The sequence below is a fragment of the Neophocaena asiaeorientalis genome, unplaced genomic scaffold, assembly GCF_003031525.2.
Source record: "Neophocaena asiaeorientalis asiaeorientalis breed wild unplaced genomic scaffold, Neophocaena_asiaeorientalis_V1.1 scaffold116, whole genome shotgun sequence".
Classification (NCBI taxonomy): Eukaryota; Metazoa; Chordata; class Mammalia; order Artiodactyla; family Phocoenidae; genus Neophocaena; species Neophocaena asiaeorientalis.
The window spans coordinates 4,182,186-4,201,643 of record NW_020174561.1 but is presented as its reverse complement, the minus strand read 5'-3'; the positions used below and the strand labels follow the sequence as shown (position 1 = coordinate 4,201,643).

The following is a 19,458-nucleotide window of genomic DNA, read 5'->3' as shown; positions in this document are numbered from 1 at the left end:
TTTTTTGTGAGTTTATTAGTTTGTTTTTGAAGTATAATTGATCTATAACACTATGTTAGTCCCTGTTACACAACATAGTGATTTGCTATTTCTGTACATTTCAAACTGATCACCACAATAAGTCTAGTTACGATCTGTCACCATACAAAGATATTACATAGTTATTGACTGAATTCCCCACACTGTTTATTTCATTCCCATGACTCACTTATTTTGCAACTGGATAGCCTGCCTTACTTTTTAAGCTTTGTGTTACTTAATTTAGCTTATGATCATAGACCTTGCTTGTCTCATAGAGTCGAAATTTTAAAGGTAAGCAACAGCAGTGAAGATTGCAGTTATTCGGTTGAAAAATGTGCTTTTCCTTAAGCTTAAATATCAACTTTCTCAATTTTCTCCGACTACAGAGGCCAGTAATAGTAGCCATGAGTCTCGTATTGGTCTAGCTGAGGGGTTGGAATCCGAGAAGAAGGCAGTTATACCCCTTGTGATCGTGTCAGCCCTGACTTTTATCTGTCTAGTGGTTCTTGTGGGTATTCTCATCTACTGGAGGTAAGTTGAGTGTTTGTTTTGGATATGCATTTCATAAAGCTCAGATTTTGCCTTTGTTTTACCTGAATGCTTTTCAAAGCATATTCAAAATTCCCTTTACTTGAGAGCTACCATTAATTTATCCAGGTAACTATGAGTAAGGTGAATTTGTGAATCCAAAGACATAATAATAAAAGATTTGACTGTTCTTCATACTTCTGTCAAACAATTAAAGGCGAAATGGAGGAACTTTGGTTTCAGTTAATATTTAATACAGTATTTTGACAGTTGCACTTTCATATTCATCTAATTAGCATTCAAACATTATCATAGCATTTAATATAAATCTAAGCTTCTCAGTTAAATGCTCCAGCTGTTATAACTTTAAAAGTTATTATTTTAGAAAACATAGTTTTTGATATAGTGAAATATTCTTTTATATATAGCAGCGGATTTTGTACAAGACACATATCAATTGCATACTAATACAAAAAATGATAACCCATACACAAAAGTAAAAATTAAGCATTAAAATATAAATATAATTTGAAAATAAAGTAAATGACTACATTAAGATGGATGGGATTTTTAAATTCATTATAATTGCCTTGAAGATGAGATATAGCTTCATTCTTATCAATAATCTCTTGAAACCTTTAAAGGACAAGGAAAATTGTACCCACTGTAAGCTTCCCATCCTACAGCAAGCAGAACACACTGCAAAGTAATAAGATTACTAGGGACACAATGTAAATCAGTATAACTGTTATAACTGTGTCTGTTGGAAAACAAGAACTTTATGATTATATAAGGAATCATATCTATAAACTAAGAAAGGATATAGCTTAGTACTTCATACTTTTGTTTTAAAAGAGAATTTTGTTCAGAAGATTTATAATCAGTTTCTTTTTTTTAGCAACCTCTGTAAGTTCATATCACCACTCTTTGTGTTATTCCAAAATATATTCTCTCAGTTTATTCAAAAATATTTAGTATGTTTATTGACTGTTTCCCATGTGCTGAGTACTCTGTGAACTACTATGGGAAAGTATAAAAGAAGGAATGAATGAATGAATGAGAATCACCACTGTCAAGAAATTTATGCTTATTGAGGAGAAAGAATTTTCCATGCAAAATTTATAAAAAAATTACACAAAAGTGTATGCATGGCAGCTGAAATCTCTAATGCTAAGAGAGGTCAGAGAAGAAGGGATCTTGATAAGCCAGAATGGGCAGGGTGAATGTAAAATATCAGGCTTGAGCTGGATAGGATTCAGAAACAGGAGCTAAAGGAGAAGGGCATTCCAGTCAGGGTCTTATGTAACTTGAGTACAGAATGTTAGTTTAAAACATGAGCACTCGGGCTTTCCTGGTGGCGCAGTGGTTGAGAGTCCGCCTGCCGCTGCAGGTGACGCGGGTTCGTGCCCCGGTCCGGTAAGATCCCACATGCCGTGTGAGCGGCTGGGCCCGTGAGCCATGGCCGCTGAACCTGCGCATCCGGAGCCTGTGCAGCACGGCAGAGGCCACGGCAGTGAGAGGCCCGCGTTCCGCAAAATAAATAAATAAAATAAAATATGAGCACTCTTAGGGTTTTATGTATGTATTTTATATCTAACTGTCAAATGTCCTGATAAGATTCGTTACTCTTACTTACCCATTTACAAATTTGACATATCTGTCCAACTCACAACCATTTGAAGTTGATTCACTTCCAAATGTAACTTTTTAGATCAGTAACACGAATACACGAGGGGTAGTATTTGCTGACTTAATGACCATGTTAGTGCATTCTTCGAGGTTTGTGTGAATTATTCAAATTCCAGTGTAGCTGCATTTGTGAGCAATATGATTTCACTCTCCAATATGGAAACATTTTCGACCTTTGTGGAAACTGCAGCCTGTAGAAAGGTTTAAAAATCTAATGGCATACCAACAAGAGTCCTAATAGGTGTATGGTCCTTATACATTTTTCCAGTTTATATATTAAAACACTTTTCTGACCTAATTCTTTAGGAGAAAAAATCATCGCAAAGTGGTATAATAAATCCTCTCTTTTGTCTAATTTATCTAACTCGGTCTCATGTTTTGTGTAAACCTTGAGAAGAAGCATGTCGTAGCAGGAAGACAGGACAAATCAGAGGTGATAAATCTGGATCCCTTTCCCAGTTCTTCCTGACATTTGTTATATGGCCTTGGGCAAGTCACTTACCCATCTAGGAATGAAACTTTCCTCTTTTTACCATTTGGGGGGAAAGATCATCTTTAAGATTGCAGTCAGACTTTCTTTAGGGTCTCTGTGATGAATACAGCATGATGAATGTTGTTTCATATTTGTATAAGGATCCCAAAAAATGGAATCATAATTACATATTTCTAGCTTTTAATTCTAAATACTGTGATGAAAAGGTGTAAATTAAATAATCAGATTAACATTGATTGATAGGACCTATGTCTATAAGTTTAAAACAGTCATCACTTTTTTCCTCATGACTGAGTGATAATTAGCAGGAGACATAGTTATCAACACTTAGCACATAGACGTGAAGACATTCACTGCTGATACAGAACAGATGGACCATTAGATACTGAATCTTGTCATACATTAAATAACATGCCTTGAAATTATTTTCCAGATATTTTAAGGTATAATTTACATGAGCCAAATCGTAAGTTTTAAAATGCAAAATTACTTCCGTAAGGAATATTTTCAGAAAGTTCTTTTTAAAGACAACAAAGGGTAAATTTTGGAGAGCTTTTTTAATAGTTAGAATCTGAAAAATACCAAGGCTATATTCAACAAAACAGCACTCCATCAAAAGCTATATAGAACAGAACTTTCCATAGACACACTTGTTCTGGCTGGGGAGAGTGGGAAGAGAAGCAATATGAATTCTCTCTTGATCTTACATTTAAATTTGTGGGTCACTAGTAGCTACCAACCCAGAATGGAGGCCTCCCAGTACCATGCTGCCTTTTAAGTAGAATGTCACTTCCTAGGTAAGACTGTACTATAAAGGGTACCTAAGTCATGTACAGATGATCTTCATCCAGAATTTATCCTGTACTATTTTAATTTTTACCACTTTTAAGCTTATTGGTATGATTTATAAGATTCTTTTGTTATTTATTAATGCAAGTATCATTACAAGACCACTTATTTTCTAAAACCAACGAATGTTTGATTACATAGCTGAAAAGTATAGGGCTGGTATATACCCAGATACTATGATGAATATTAGCAACATGTTAAACCGCTATACTAATATGTTTTAATTTACCTTTTCCTCTTCTAAGAGATGCTACCTTCTTCCCATTCTCTCAGACACATCCTCTATCCATCCATCCATCCGTCTATCCATTCATTTTTCTCTAGCTATGTATTCCACCTCTCCCTCCCAAATGTTTTGAAATTTTAGGTTAATCTCATTTGAGGCTCAGGTAGGCAAGAGAGTCTAGGATGCAGCCAAATACTTTATGGTTGGTGGAATTTACTTACTACTGGAAATCCATCTAATCATTCAACACTTAATACCTATTGTACTCCTGGCATTGTATTAAAAATTGAGTCTACACAAATCAAAAGACATGGCCCCATCTTTTAAAAAAAAAAAACATAATGAGGATAAAAGCACAAAACAAATATACTGCAAAATACTATAACCACCAATTAATTAAAATATTTAAAATAAAATAATGGAGAATAATGTCCAGGAAGTGAAGGTCATCCTTGGATTAATTAAGCATACTTTTCAAAGCAGTCTTAAGGTGAGTGTGAATGGAGATTTGCGTTGGGTATAGTAGAAACAGAAACTGGAGTGCAAGAGTCTGCTTAGGAAATGAGAGGCTGTTTCACAGGGAAGAAACCACTGAGTTGTCTTTTAAAAGGAAGTGTTTGCATGGCACATTAGTGACTGAGGCATTTTGGTCAGAAGAACCATGTTTAAAGCAGGGAGGAGAAAAACTGAGTTAGAGCAGGAAAAGACATGTTCAATGATCTACAACATGTTTGTGTTATTGGATATAAACTTCAAGGAGAAAAGTCAAAAAAGGTTTGGACTGCAGATAGGTAGGGTTTAGGTATTAAAAGATTTGGGGTACTATAATCTAAAAATCTGTAAAGCACAGAACTAGAGCCAATATGTCAAAGTAACGGAGATAGATTTGGGGCTCGATACAAAAAAAATATCAACAGTAGGAGGCGTAACATTGGAAAAGAAGGGTCTCCTCTTTGGGTACCATTTGGAGATACAAGAGATTGAGTTTTGAGTTAGTACAAGAAATGTCTAGTAACTAAAGATGGTTCATAAAGAAGTAAGCTCCTTGTCACTGAAGGTATTCAAACTGGGTCTTTTTAATATGTCAGAGATGCTAGGGAAGGGACTCTTGTATCAGCTGTGATACTGCACTAGGTCCCTTACGGTATTTTACAACTTTAAGATTCGTTGAAAACTAAATAGAAACCCTTTCAACCGACATGTGTAACCATATTTTAGAGGAATCAAGGAGGTTTTAATTCTGTGATCTTAAAAGCAGGTGTATCACATCCAGTGTTTTCAGATCAGTGTGTCAGGAAATACTACATCTGTGGTTACACAGGTAAGCCACACTTTCCCTGTAGTTCCTGCTCCAGTCTGGTGTCAATTCTGCTCAAATGTGGACTTTCAGTAAGATAGTTTCTTTATCATGAGACCTGTGACCCTCATCTTTCCCATTTCTCATTAGTCTGCCATGCTCTTTCACCTTTCCAGGATATGAACCTCGCTCAGGGTCCCTTTGACCCCACATTGCAGTTGATTCTACATCCACTCGTCTTCCTCCTACATCACCTCTTCTCTGTTGAAAACATTCCTGTGTTCTGTCAGTTATCTATGCTCTCACAGGCTTGATTATTAAAGGTTATAACATCACAGCAGAGGGCTAGTTTTTTGCTATGCATATCGTCGCCTTTGATTTTTTTTTTTTGGCTTGTGACATTATATAATTTTGTACTATTCATAATTATAGCAGTGAATTCATTGAGCAAATATTTCAGGGCACCTACAACATGCCAGACATTATTCTTAGCACTGAGGACTAACAATGCCTTAAGACAAAGTACCTTGCCCTTTGGGGGCTTACATTCTGGTGAGGGAGGACCAACTAAAATTATGAAACATGAATAAACAAATATATAAATAACGTATTTCAGATAGTGATAAGCGCCACAAAGCAAACAAAAGGGGGAAGAATAGTGACTTGGCTGGCAGGGCTGGTACTTTTAGCTCAGGTGGTCAGAGAAGGACTCTCAGAGGATGTGGCATTTTAGCCAATGCATAAATGATGGAAAAGAGGCAAGTGGCCAGAGGGAACATCAAGAACCAGGGCCCTGAGATGATCCTGGCGGGTTTCTTAGAGGGAGAGAGAAAGAACCAGTGGGCTAGAGCCTAGTGGGTGCAAGTAGGAGTTGTAGGAGGTGAAGCTGCTGGGGTTCGAGGGGACCAGGTGGCAGAGGGTCTTATAGCCCTTGCTGAAATAATGGAATATCATTGTAATTCCAGTGGGAAGCCACTGAAGAATTCTATGCAGGAAAATGATTATTGAAAAAAATATCACGAACTGAAGTGTGTCATGTAAGAACAAATGTTATGTTAAAGCTCATTAGGATAAATATCCTTTTGCTTGGATCTTTTAAGTGGAAAATGAGATTGGCACTTTCCCCTAAACAGATCTTTCTATTTAAACTTAACCACTCATGAGTAATGCTTCAAATAAATTAAATGACCCACATCAAAGAGCGTCATTAGCAGTATTAATTTAAAAATTTTTTAAATTAAGGATAGTTTGCGTTAGTTTACAGCAGCAGTTGGTTCTTTGCTCTTCTCAATTGTTTGTAGTGAGAGATGTTACTCTTATTATCTGAATGAAAATAGATTCAGGTGACATTTTAGGTCACGGTTGTCGTTGATTCCAAATGTATTCATTCTCAAAACTCTCATCAAGGCTAGCATCTGTTGGAGAGAAAATCACCCCTGTTTTTGGTTATATGCTCACTCTTTTCTCACCTCGTTTTGTTATTACTGCATTATCATACTTATAATATAAAGCTGCCTTCTTTTTTCATCAAAATGTTACCACAGTAGAATTTCATTTCTACGTGGTCACAGCTTGCTGCCTTTTGCTAGCAGCTGAATATCCTCAGAACGGCATGGTCCCTTAAATATTGAGTGAAAATAGCTTTGGACAGGCTTTCTTTTCCACTCTGGTCCTGTCCAAGATGGCAAGACATCCTGGTATACGGCAACAGTGGAAGAGTAACTAGGGCATGGAGGTGTCCGACTCCTTGGCACCAACTGCCAAGTTCAAGTGTCATCTCTGCTTCTACCATGTCTGATATCTGCTCAGTCTTCTTCATCTGGTACAGGTAAAGCTGAGATAAATTTGGAGGCTATAAAATTCTCTAATAACTGTGTTTTGTAAAAGTAGGTGATAAGTAGATGATTTCCACTTATGTTTTAATTCTGGAGATTTCTGTCATAATCTTTAAGCATCTTGGAAGTTGTCTTGCTGACCATGCCAGCTAGTAGTATAAATTGCTTTCTTTTCTTTCCAGGAAATGTTTCCAGACTGCACACTTTTACTTAGAGGACAGTACATCCCCTCGAGTAATATCCACACCTCCAACACCTATCTTTCCAATTTCAGGTAATAGCTTAAAGTGTGACCCTGAGTAGCTGGTAGATGTTAAATGAAAAGCGTGATGTTGGAAGGTTTTTCCTTATTGGAGTACTTTGCAAATGGCTATAATGTAGATTAGTTAAATGTTTGTGTTGCCCAAAATATTATGTATCAGACATTCAGGTTTATAACTTGTTCTTGTTAATTTTGAACATTCTTGGGACTTCCCTGGTGGCACAATGGTTAAGAATCTGCCTGCCAATGCAGGGGACACGGGTTCGAGCCCTGGTCCAGGAAGATCCCACATGCCGCAGAGCAACTAAGCCCATGTGCCACAACTGCTGAGCCTGCGCTCTAGAGCCCGTGAGCCACAACTACTGAGCCCACGCGCCTAGAGCCCGTGCTCCACAACAAGAGTAGCCACCGCAATGAGAAGCCCACGCACTGCAATGAAGAGTAGCCCCCGCTCGCCACAACTAGAGAAAGCCCGTGCACAGCAACGAAGACCCAACACAGCCAATAAATAAATTAGTTAATTAATTTTTTTAAAGTAATTAATAAAAAAAAAGTCTTGAACAGTCTTAACAATACAGGTAATGTGGCAAAATAATTTATAGCTGTTCAGATGTTATATGTTAAAGAACATAAATATTTATAGCAATAAAATATCAGTAAGGAATAATGCTGACTTTCAGTCATTTGCATTCCTTTAATGGAAACCTAAACAACAAAAGTCAGACTAAATCATTGCAGTAAGGATGGACAGGACAAAAACCACAAAAGTAAGGATAACGTTTAGTTCCCTTCTGATTATCTGAGTGTATGTGAGAAAAGGTTTCTTAACTACATTACGGGAAAAAAAAGAAATTTTAAAATGATGAGGGTACAAGAAGAACTTGAGCACAAAGAATGCGTGGTTGCCGGAAATACTTTAAGTAAAAATGTCAGTTGTATCCCTGGGAAAACATCAACTGTTTTATCAGAACTTACCTAGTTAACAATATTCAAGAATTAACCAGGGTCATTTTAAGACCCTTACTGACCCTAGAGTTCACACTGTAACTAAGGACACAGACACTTATGAATTAACATTTTATAACATTTCAGAATGAAAAGTGGTAACAATTAAAAAAAAAAAGTTTTCTACAAATGAGCGAATTAAGGAAGCAGAACTGGAGGACAGAGGACGAGACGAGGACACGGAGAGTCACCAAACCAGGGAAAGCAAATGGAAACATTCCACTCTACATCTTTGTACAGAAGCCTCTTTTTAAATTGTCTGAGATGCCATATGTTATTGCTTGAGGCTCAAATTCTACATGAAGTTATCTTCTGAAGTCTCATGATTTCAAAAACAAAAATAAAGAAGAGAAGCATTTTCCTTGTAATTTGCAGCAGGCATAGGAATAAGAAGTGTTTTTCTCCTTTACCTCTTTTATCAACTCTATCAACTCTGTGTCTTTAACCACCACTGTTTTGTTTTTCTAGTTTATATTAAAATTCTTTCTTTTAGTACAGCACAATTTCTCATTAACATATTTAGAATTTTGAGACCAATTGCTCTTGGTGATCTGTTGTGTTTAGTTCCCTTCACTTTCAAACATACCTCTTCTACATATCCTGTCAGCGTGGGTATGCAAATTAACTATACCATTATCCAAAGTCCAACACAGTTTATTATTAACAATAAATAAAATAGAATAATCCAAAATCAGGTTGTCCAGGAAATCCAGAATCCCCTGTTATACTTCTTAGAAGAAAGGTGCTCAAGGGCATCTCCTCCTTTTACTTGCAGACCAATTTGTAAAAGAATTACCAAAAGACATGATGGCAAATGAGAAGTAGTCAGTTTGCTTGTGGAAAGAGGTTAGCTGTGCAGGATAATATCCGTGGTTTTGACGAAGCTTTACTAGGAGAACTAACGATTTAGATGTGACAAGTTGTTTCTGTTTTCTTGTCTAATTATAAAAGCTACTTCTAGGCAAGGTCCTTCTGTAGGTGTGAAGGTGAAATGACACCTTTGTCTAGTGTTTCTTAAGGTTAACTCGCTAATTCAATTTTAGTATTCAGGTATACTCATCTAAAAGAGAACAGATGGATTCTAATTTTTTTTAAATCAACAAATTCTTGGCAACTGAAGCTTAAAAATATTAAATGGCCTAGATGCTGAACATCTGTTGATGTAGATAACTGGTTCTAGTGAAATGTGTTTGATGTTTCCTTGTCAGAGGAAGGAAATTGTGAAATTGCATACTGTGAACTAGTAATATGTTTAATCTAAGAAAGTCTTTCCAGGAAAAGAAAAGAAAAAAACAGAACCAGCTAAAATAATTTGGCCCCTTCACAATTAATTAACAGATCCAATGACTTTGTTTACATAGCATATTTTCAAGTTAGAATTCTTGAAATTTTACAGATTAAAAGTCCCAAAGGTTTTTGACATTATCCTTAATGAATAGTCTGCATATAAATGTTTTCTATTATTTATAGAAAGAAGGAAAAAATGTTTTCAAATGTAAACATCTGACTATTTAACGCAGAGGCATTAAACTGTACAATTTTATAAAACTGAAATTGCACGATATATTATGTTTAGTCCAGGGTAAAATTGAAAATGTATTATTTCTGCATTTTTTTCCCCAGAATTTGCAGGCAACTCCCACTCATGTTAAAGAAAGTTATCCATAAAGAGATGCAGTCCATTGATAAGAAGTGAGGCTGTGATATTATTTATAACTTAACATTGAAAATTAAGTTTCTCTTTAAAATATGAAAGGAAAAGAGATTCCTGATCAAATCAGAATTCTAAAATGCAGGTTATGATTGAAAGTAAATATAGAGAAAATTGATAATTGTTGCTGAATGTTTCTTTGAACATAAATTCAGTCGGGATTATAGGAATAAGTGAACTTTGAAGTTGTTTTAGAAGAAGGCTCTTTATAAATCTCTATAAATGAGAGGCACATTTATTTCTGTTGAATTATCCTTTCCAACCTGATTTTTTTATTCACTTAGATGATGTTGGAGCAATTCCAGTAAAGCACTTTCCAAAGCATGTTGCAGACTTACATGCAAGTAGTGGGTTTACTGAAGAATTTGAGGTATGATTTTAATATGTCTATTTAAAATAATATGGAAAACAGTAAATTTTAAAAATTCAGCAATAGGCTATTTCTTGACATTGAAACCATTTTCACTTCTAGCAAGATTATTAGTTCCATAATCAATTATGTGTTTAAGATATGTGTTATGGTTATCATACAATTTAGAAAATTGGTTTTCCATTTTAAAATTCAAGTTGTAAAAGTGGAAAAAAAAATTTTGTTAATTCTCTCCCGTAAACTCAGAGCTCTGGTATTCTTTTTAAAATCTGAACTAGTAACACTGATTCCTTTTAATTTCCTAAATTATATAAATTATAGTAAACTAGTAAATTTCATAATTTTCAGCCAAAGTACATACAAGTTCTTAATTGTAAGGATTGCAACAGTGTAAATGCAGAAACATTTATTATACAAGGCATAATAAATATTATACAAGGTAAAACCCCATCTTCTCAAGAAAATATGCATTTCTAAAAAACATTTGAACTTCACAATCAGTGAAAAGTTTTCTAGTATTATTCTGTAAAACACTCTTAGATGGTAGGGGCAGAGAAATTTACTGCAAATTTATCATGGCCCACTGAACTGTCAGTTAAAGAGCTTTTTCAAAATAGGGTGCCATAAACCAACAGTTAGCAATAATAACCACAAAATATAAAGTTACTCTAATTGAGCACTCCCTAATATGCCGATCATTGTACTAGATGCTTCTACATTCAACCTTCACCCAACTCTGGAAGTTATTTGTTTTTATTTCTATTCATATTGCTGATGGAATCAACTTCCACAGAAGTTAATTAACAACTAATAAATAGCAGGGTTGGGATTCAAACTTAACACTCATGTCCTTTCCGTTCTAGGAATAGAGGGATCCCCACCCCCTCCCCAGCCTCTCCCCTTTAGGAAGCATCACATTGCTTTTGTGCCTCCTTACCTCAGCCCCAAGTGCTCAGTTGACCTCCCTCTCTGAAGCCCTTTGAGGTCTGATCCTGATCAGAGGATACACCACCATCCCTAATATACACAGAAACTGCTCCCCACGAATCAGATCAACAAGAACATATTTATGGAAGGAAAATGTCAGAGATTAGAAAGCTTTAAGAAACCAAAGGAAAGAGAAATGAAATATATGTTTTCACTAAATTAAAAACAGTAGAAACCAGCTAATTTAATTTTAAAAGAACTCTAAGTCATAGCTACATTGAATAAGAAAGCAGTGTGAAGTGACTACTAAGTAAAGTGGAATAATATGAAGAATTATATTTTTAAAACATCAAATTATTTTTTCCTACCATAATAGAGGTTACTGGGTGGTGCGGTATTAACTTGTAGAAACTATCAGGCATCCATCAAACAAAATCATAGTTGCAAAAGGGAGAATATGCTAAGGATGTGTCTAATCTTCCAGATGTTAAAAGCCATAAGGAGGGGCTTCCCTGGTGGTGCAGCGGTTAAGAATCCGCCTGCCAACGCAGGGGACACGGGTTCGAGCCCTGGTCCAGGAAGATCCCACATGCTGTGGAGCAACTAAGCCCGTGCGCCACAGCTCCTGAGCCTGCGCTCTAGGGCCCGCGAGCCACAACTACTGAGGTCTGCGTGCCTAGAGACCGTGCTCTGCAACAAGAGAAGCCACTGCAATGAGAAGCCCACACACCGCGACGAAGAGTAGCCCCTGCTCGCGGCAACTAGAGAAAGCCCACGTACAGCAACAAAGACCCAATGCAGCCAAAAATAAATAAATTTTTAAAAGAAAAGAAAAAAGCCATAAGGAAAAATAGACAGTTTATTGTAAAAGTTGCTGATAAGCCTATATACAAAGGCAGATTCACAGTTTTCACTATAAAATCATTTTGAATATTATTAAGCAGTTCATAATGATTAAATTAATAAAATAACCTCACATTTTTACTCAAAAAGTATTTTCTTAATTCCATTGGTTTAACTCATAGTCTGATTAAAGAAAACTTTTCATTAACTTAGTAATTAGCTTAATAACTAATAATGCTACACCTTTTCAGTGGTTTATATATTAAATTGTTTTTAAATCTATATAGCAGGGTTGGGATTCAAACTTAACACTCATGTCCTTTCCGTTCTAGGAATAGAGGGATCCCCACCCCCTCCCCAGCCTCTCCCCTTTAGGAAGCATCACATTGCTTTTGTGCCTCCTTACCTCAGCCCCAAGTGCTCAGTTGACCTCCCTCTCTGAAGCCCTTTGAGGTCTGATCCTGATCAGAGGATACACCACCATCCCTAATATACACAGAAACTGCTCCCCACGAATCAGATCAACAAGAACATATTTATGGAAGGAAAATGTCAGAGATTAGAAAGCTTTAAGAAACCAAAGGAAAGAGAAATGAAATATATGTTTTCACTAAATTAAAAACAGTAGAAACCAGCTAATTTAATTTTAAAAGAACTCTAAGTCATAGCTACATTGAATAAGAAAGCAGTGTGAAGTGACTACTAAGTAAAGTGGAATAATATGAAGAATTATATTTTTAAAACATCAAATTATTTTTTCCTACCATAATAGAGGTTACTGGGTGGTGCGGTATTAACTTGTAGAAACTATCAGGCATCCATCAAACAAAATCATAGTTGCAAAAGGGAGAATATGCTAAGGATGTGTCTAATCTTCCAGATGTTAAAAGCCATAAGGAGGGGCTTCCCTGGTGGTGCAGCGGTTAAGAATCCGCCTGCCAACGCAGGGGACACGGGTTCGAGCCCTGGTCCAGGAAGATCCCACATGCTGTGGAGCAACTAAGCCCGTGCGCCACAGCTCCTGAGCCTGCGCTCTAGGGCCCGCGAGCCACAACTACTGAGGTCTGCGTGCCTAGAGACCGTGCTCTGCAACAAGAGAAGCCACTGCAATGAGAAGCCCACACACCGCGACGAAGAGTAGCCCCTGCTCGCGGCAACTAGAGAAAGCCCACGTACAGCAACAAAGACCCAATGCAGCCAAAAATAAATAAATTTTTAAAAGAAAAGAAAAAAGCCATAAGGAAAAATAGACAGTTTATTGTAAAAGTTGCTGATAAGCCTATATACAAAGGCAGATTCACAGTTTTCACTATAAAATCATTTTGAATATTATTAAGCAGTTCATAATGATTAAATTAATAAAATAACCTCACATTTTTACTCAAAAAGTATTTTCTTAATTCCATTGGTTTAACTCATAGTCTGATTAAAGAAAACTTTTCATTAACTTAGTAATTAGCTTAATAACTAATAATGCTACACCTTTTCAGTGGTTTATATATTAAATTGTTTTTAAATCTAGAGTCAGAATGACTTGCTCCAGAAGAGGCCTTGAAAGCTTGTTTAGTGAAAGGCTGAGCCATTTTGCTGATGAACCAGGTTTATATTTAAGTTACATACTTTCTCAAAAATTATAAAGCTTTCACGTTATTACCTTAATATGTACTAAATAATTGTAAATTCCAAGCTAATATATTTAGATAGAAGACATCCCTGGGAAGGATTTTAATTCATTTTAAAAGAGAAATGGCAGAAATAATTTTTCTCTACCCATTGAAGTTTTATTTTAATTAAAAAGAGGTCTACTAATTAAATATGTAGAAAGTAGTACTATCTAAATTTTGTTTCAAAAGACATAGTATATATGATAAAAAAAAATTTTCAGGAGATTTCTAATGTTTTGACAGCTCTACAGACCACCTAATAGGAAACTGTTTACTCTTTTAAATTACTCAAAATAAACAAACCAAAAAAATGTACTACTAATTCAGTTTTAAATAGTCCTATCATGATCAAATACAATTATATTTGAATATTAGTAAATCTGCCTAGTATGTTAAAATGTGTCATCAAGTATGTGGTTTTTCTCATCAGCATTTTAAAAATTCGTCATATTATTATACCACTGTCCCCTTTTAAAAGTGTTATTTTTTTTCCTTTTACATAATGTTAAGGTTCCAAGCTGTTAGAAGTTTTGATTTGCATGCAACTGTTTGAAACATTCTGTTTTGTTAGTATTTGACAAATGTATTTATTGCATGATCATGGTTTTCCATTGTAAACCTAATATGAACACTTTCTTTTCTCATTTGTCGTGTGCTGTGGAATTTGATTTCTTTACTTTTTTGGCATTCATTCCCTCATTAGACACTGAAAGAGTTTTACCAGGTAAGGCATTATTTCACTGCATTTTCTTTTAGCCAAGAAATAGTTGTAACATATAAAAAAATTTTTTTTGGATAGATTGTTTTGTTTTTGTCTTCTGTAGTATATTTTAAGGCACTTTGTTTGAAAGAATGTGTGTTAAAACGTTATGCGTACAATTTCTTTACAGGAGGTGCAGAGCTGTACTGTTGATTTAGGTATCACAGCAGACAGCTCCAATCACCCTGACAATAAGCACAAGAACCGATACATAAATATTGTTGCCTGTAAGTATATCCTTCACTCAACTCTGACTTGTTATCATTGTCGTTGTGGTGCTTTTATTCACTGTCCTGAAGTCCTCTGAGAGCAGACCTCGGTGTAGCTGTTTCAGGACCTTTGTATCAGGGGATGAGACTTGCGTTAGATAATACAGAGTGTTTTACCACTCCAGTTTAAATACATTCTGCAATTAATGACATCTGTTTCTTTTGAACAAAATAAACTCATATTTTAATCCAGTCCTTTCTTCAGACCCCATGGCCTGTAAATCTGTTCTTATGGTTTTCTGTCATTATTTATATTCCATAGTCCTATTTTTACTGGAGATCCCCCTACTTGATGTGAATTTACTAATAAAATGGGATTTTCTTTAGACTCTATTTTTTCCTTCTACCGTTTTCCCTCCTCTCTTGCCATTCTCCCCTGGGGTCTGATAAAGGGTTAATTGGATTCATTCTTTTTATTTCTTCTCTCCCCTTACTACCTTAGCTGACCTCTCTTTTTCTCCTCCATGAGCAGCTTTCTGGCTCTTTTCTTTAGGACAAGTTTACCTATTTTTTTGTATGAAATTAGCATGTTTCTTCCGTCTTCTTGCAGCACCTCTTATTTACATCTGTTCCCTTTTATTTTCCTTTATAGCCCCCTCCATTTCTTGAAATTCATTCTTCCCCAAAACTTCAACTTATATCCTTTCTTATATATTCAGTGGGCCTTCCTAGATTCATGTGAACATGGTATTACCAGCTTGGTTATTTAAATTCTGGTTCCATTCTAGTTTCTGGAATGGGAATTTTTACGATCACAGTTCTAAGTAGTTTGCATGGATGCTGTCTTTTTTCCCCACAAGGTTTACACCAGTCTTTCCATTTTGATAGAACGTTCTTCTCCATGTTTGTCTTTCTCAACAGAAGCAGCTATCCTGCTGCACATAAAAACTCAGTTGCTTCTTGGACAGGGTGAAGTGGTTGTTAGACCATTCTCTCCACAAGCTAAATAGAAAATACCCACCGGCTAATTAAGAAGCAGATAGAGATTAACATTTGTTGAACACCTACTATGTGCCTGGCACTGTGAATTCATCATTTCATTCCATCCCTGAAATAACCTGGCAAGATAGAGGTAATAACAGTCTACTCTGAGATGAAGAAAGCAACCCGGAAAACTTACCCAGTAATACCCTTCTGAAAAATCTGAAAACCAAAATGCAAAAGTAGCCTGCCATCCAAACCCCTCTTTCCATGGCCACACATCTATTTCTGCCTACATTTCCTGCATCTTTGTGAACTGCTAATGTCACCAAAGTATTATTATCCCAGAACGTCTCTTTAACTTGTCATAGTTTGGTCTGTATTCATTTCTTCATCCTTAAAAAAAAAAATAGTCTGCCCAGTGAAATCCCAAAGTGTCCTTCTAGTGACACTTTCCTTTCTTACTATGCAGTTCCTCCAAATATAGTTTCTCTGTAGAACTGAATTTAATCCCAAATGCCTCATTTCAACACATTTAATTATGACCGTGCACCATGTATAAGTTACCATGGTTTTCATCCCCTCTTCACTGACAGTACAGGATCCATGTCCTCCGTTCTTGGGCAGTTGTTGCCCTGCCTCCCTTTGCAATAGCTCCTCTTTGAGATCTTCCATTGAAAGAGCTGTTTGCTGTGACCATTCACGGAAACTTTCTAGACCCCTTCTGCTTCCTTCTCTACTTCTTCTTCCACCATCAGCCTCCTGTTCAGAGCATGCATGCTGCCATCCTTCCTGAGCTTTCTGACACCCCCGTCACTCTTCTCTCCCCTTCACTGGCTCTGCAGTGTTCACAGCCCCAGTATCCACCTTTAGAAACCCATCTAAGATGCCAACTTCAGGATTCAACCTCTATGAAAAGGTTTATTTTCATCCCAAACCAATACAGTTTCTGTCTTCGTGTCCCTCCAGGATTCTGCACCTCTCTCTTGACACCGGAACATTCCTCTCTGTGTATATGTCCATTCTCACCTTCCACATTGGAAACCTTGAAAGAGGATTTTGTTGTATTTATCTTTATTTTTGTCATCTCTGTATCCTCCGAAAGCTGACTAAAGTAAATGATGTTTGCACTGATTTTAATTGTATTTGATAAATTATTAGGTAAATATAAATGAACTTTATGCTGAAAAGCAGTTCATGCTATAGTGAAATATTTTCTTTTTTTATTACAGACGATCATAGTAGGGTTAAGCTTGCACAACTTGCTGAAAAGGATGGCAAACTGACTGATTACATCAATGCCAATTATGTGGATGTAAGCATGTTTCAACTGAAATTTTGTGAAAATTATGTTAACCTATGAATTTATTATACCATGGTATTGTACATAGAATAGTAATAAGTATTAAATGAAAGATAGTAAAAAATACACATTAGTAGTAAGAGATCCCGTAGCTAAAAGTTTTCAGATTGAATGGCATTCAAGCTATTGTACTTGGTTCATCTCCTGGGTGAGAGAGGGAATTCAGGCTGAGAAATTACATTCAAGGTAGGATGTATATATTCTGATAGTTTTATAGCTCCTTAAATAAGAGGGGCAGGATCAGTGCTTATTTGGAATGTCCCATAGCTCCTAGCCCATTACTATGTAGGTAGCAGCTGATAAATAAACTTCGACTGAAAAATTCTCAGGGTAGTACTGGCTAAAAGGCAAACACATGATTTCTAAACCAGTTACCAGCCTTTATAATCTTGGGCCCTTCTCAGGATACCCAGCTTTGTGAAACTTACTGGAGATCTCTAGGGACTGTAGACCACTGACTAACTTACTGGTTTCTTTCCTGTGGTCAGTTGAATGCCAATGGAACTCAGTTATTTTCCTGACACTGACCTTGCAGTCTAGCAGCCTTCAGGTTTATGCTGTTTGGAACAGTTAATTCAAAGAAATGAGTACCAAATATAAGTATACAGTAGGTTTGTTGTAGGCAACCACTTCAGGCTTCCATAGCAGGAAGTGTGTATGTCAGATTGAATATGAGCTTTGGAGTTAGAACTGGTTCTGAATCCCAGCTCTGCCGTTGGCTAACTGTGAAAGCTTGGAAAGCCACTGAACTCCTCTGAGCTTCAGTTTCGTATCTCCAAATCAGGGATGATGCTTCCATTTTGCATATAAATTAAGGATTAGGGTTAATGTTTGTAAACTATCTTGGCCAACAGTGAGTAATAAGTGAAGGATAGCTATTAATGATTAGCATTGCTCAGTGCCACCAAGGAGAGGGTAAGGAGAAAACACCAAAGGTTTCCTGACTATTATAAACAGCTGAGACCTAATGCCTCAAACATATTTCAAAGCAGCACAATTAAGCACCAGATGTTAAGCATAGTAAACAGACTTGGATTAAATGCACTTAGACTAGAGGTGCAGAGAATAGTGGTTGTGTCAGTGCAAAAAGGACTCTTTTTTTTACAAAAATTATAACTAAAGAAGAGTTGCTGTCTTTGCTAGTACTAGTTTCTCTAGCTTTGAAAAAAAATTTTTTTATGTTTTTCTTTTATAGCAAAAATCTCCTGATCTTAGAAACAGAACAGATAAAAATGGCATACAAATTTGTCAGTAAGAAACATTTGTCATTTGTTTCTTCAGGGCTACAACAGACCAAAAGCTTACATTGCTGCCCAAGGCCCACTGAAATCTACAGCTGAAGATTTCTGGAGAATGATATGGGAGCATGATGTGGAAGTTATTGTCATGATAACAAACCTTGTGGAGAAAGGAAGGGTATGAAGGTCATCTATTATGCCATCCCCGAGACAGTGATTAGAAATGCTTTAAGTTGCTTTTGATAGAGTCAGCGTTAAAGTCAGGGAAGCTAATCAGGATTCCTTTCAAGTAAGTATGACAGCTTAAGGGAAACTGTTAAAAGGTCAAAAAGTTTCGCTGTAACTCAAGCTACCTGCTATTTAAATGCATTCTTCATTCCGTAAGAAAAAGCAGATGAGGTTCATTGAAAAGCGGTGCAGAGTGAAGTAGATTTTAATTCATGGGAGCTGGATTCTAGTCCTGGCTTTATAGCTACTCAGTACATCTGGCCTCACTTTCCTCATCTGAAAGGGGGGAGTTTGAATCTGATCATTTCAAGTCTCTTTCAGCCCTGTAATTCTCTCTCTGCTCTCCTCGACAACAAACCTGCAATCACTTAGAACGGAAAGAACACGTTTAGAAGAATGAGGGAGTCATGGTATCAGATCTTTACTAATTTCAGGGATGACTTACACTAAGCATTTGAAATATGAAAAGAGCATCTTGACTTTCTCTTTTGCAGAGAAAATGTGACCAGTACTGGCCTGCCGATGGGAATGAAGAGTATGGGAACTTTCTGGTCACTCTAAAGAGTGTTCAAATGCTTGCATATTACACTGTGAGGACTTTTACTCTAAGAAACACAAAGATCAAAAAGGTGAGTCCACAAATGATGGCTATCATCAATTGAGTAATACATCTCGATCCTTTTTTAAGAAAACAGGTGGTATAACCGAAACAGGGTAAAAATACAAATAATTAAAGGCATTAAGAGTTCTTATCACAGGGCTTCCCTGGTGGCGCAGTGGTTGGGAGTCCGCCTGCCGATGCAGGGGACACGGGTTCGTGCCCTGGTCCGGGAAGATCCCACATGTCGCGGAGCCGCTGGGCCCGTGCGCCATGGCCGCTGAGCCTGCATGTCCGGAGCCTGTGCTTCACAACGGGAGAGGCCACAACAGTGAGAGGCCCGCGTACCACCAAAAAAAAA

General features: G+C 36.7%; 1 protein-coding gene across 1 annotated transcript in view; it reads left to right on the top strand.

The window, feature by feature from the left end:
- Positions 1-19,458, top strand: part of PTPRZ1 (protein tyrosine phosphatase receptor type Z1) — a 163,464-nt gene that overhangs the window by 127,923 nt on the left and 16,083 nt on the right. Inside the window, exons 13-20 of the mRNA XM_024757757.1 lie at positions 408-552; positions 7,121-7,212; positions 10,201-10,286; positions 14,424-14,444; positions 14,611-14,707; positions 16,903-16,985; positions 18,315-18,449; positions 18,994-19,128. Of these exons, the coding sequence (XP_024613525.1) occupies positions 408-552; positions 7,121-7,212; positions 10,201-10,286; positions 14,424-14,444; positions 14,611-14,707; positions 16,903-16,985; positions 18,315-18,449; positions 18,994-19,128 (794 nt within the window). The remainder of the gene's footprint in view (positions 1-407; positions 553-7,120; positions 7,213-10,200; positions 10,287-14,423; positions 14,445-14,610; positions 14,708-16,902; positions 16,986-18,314; positions 18,450-18,993; positions 19,129-19,458) is intronic.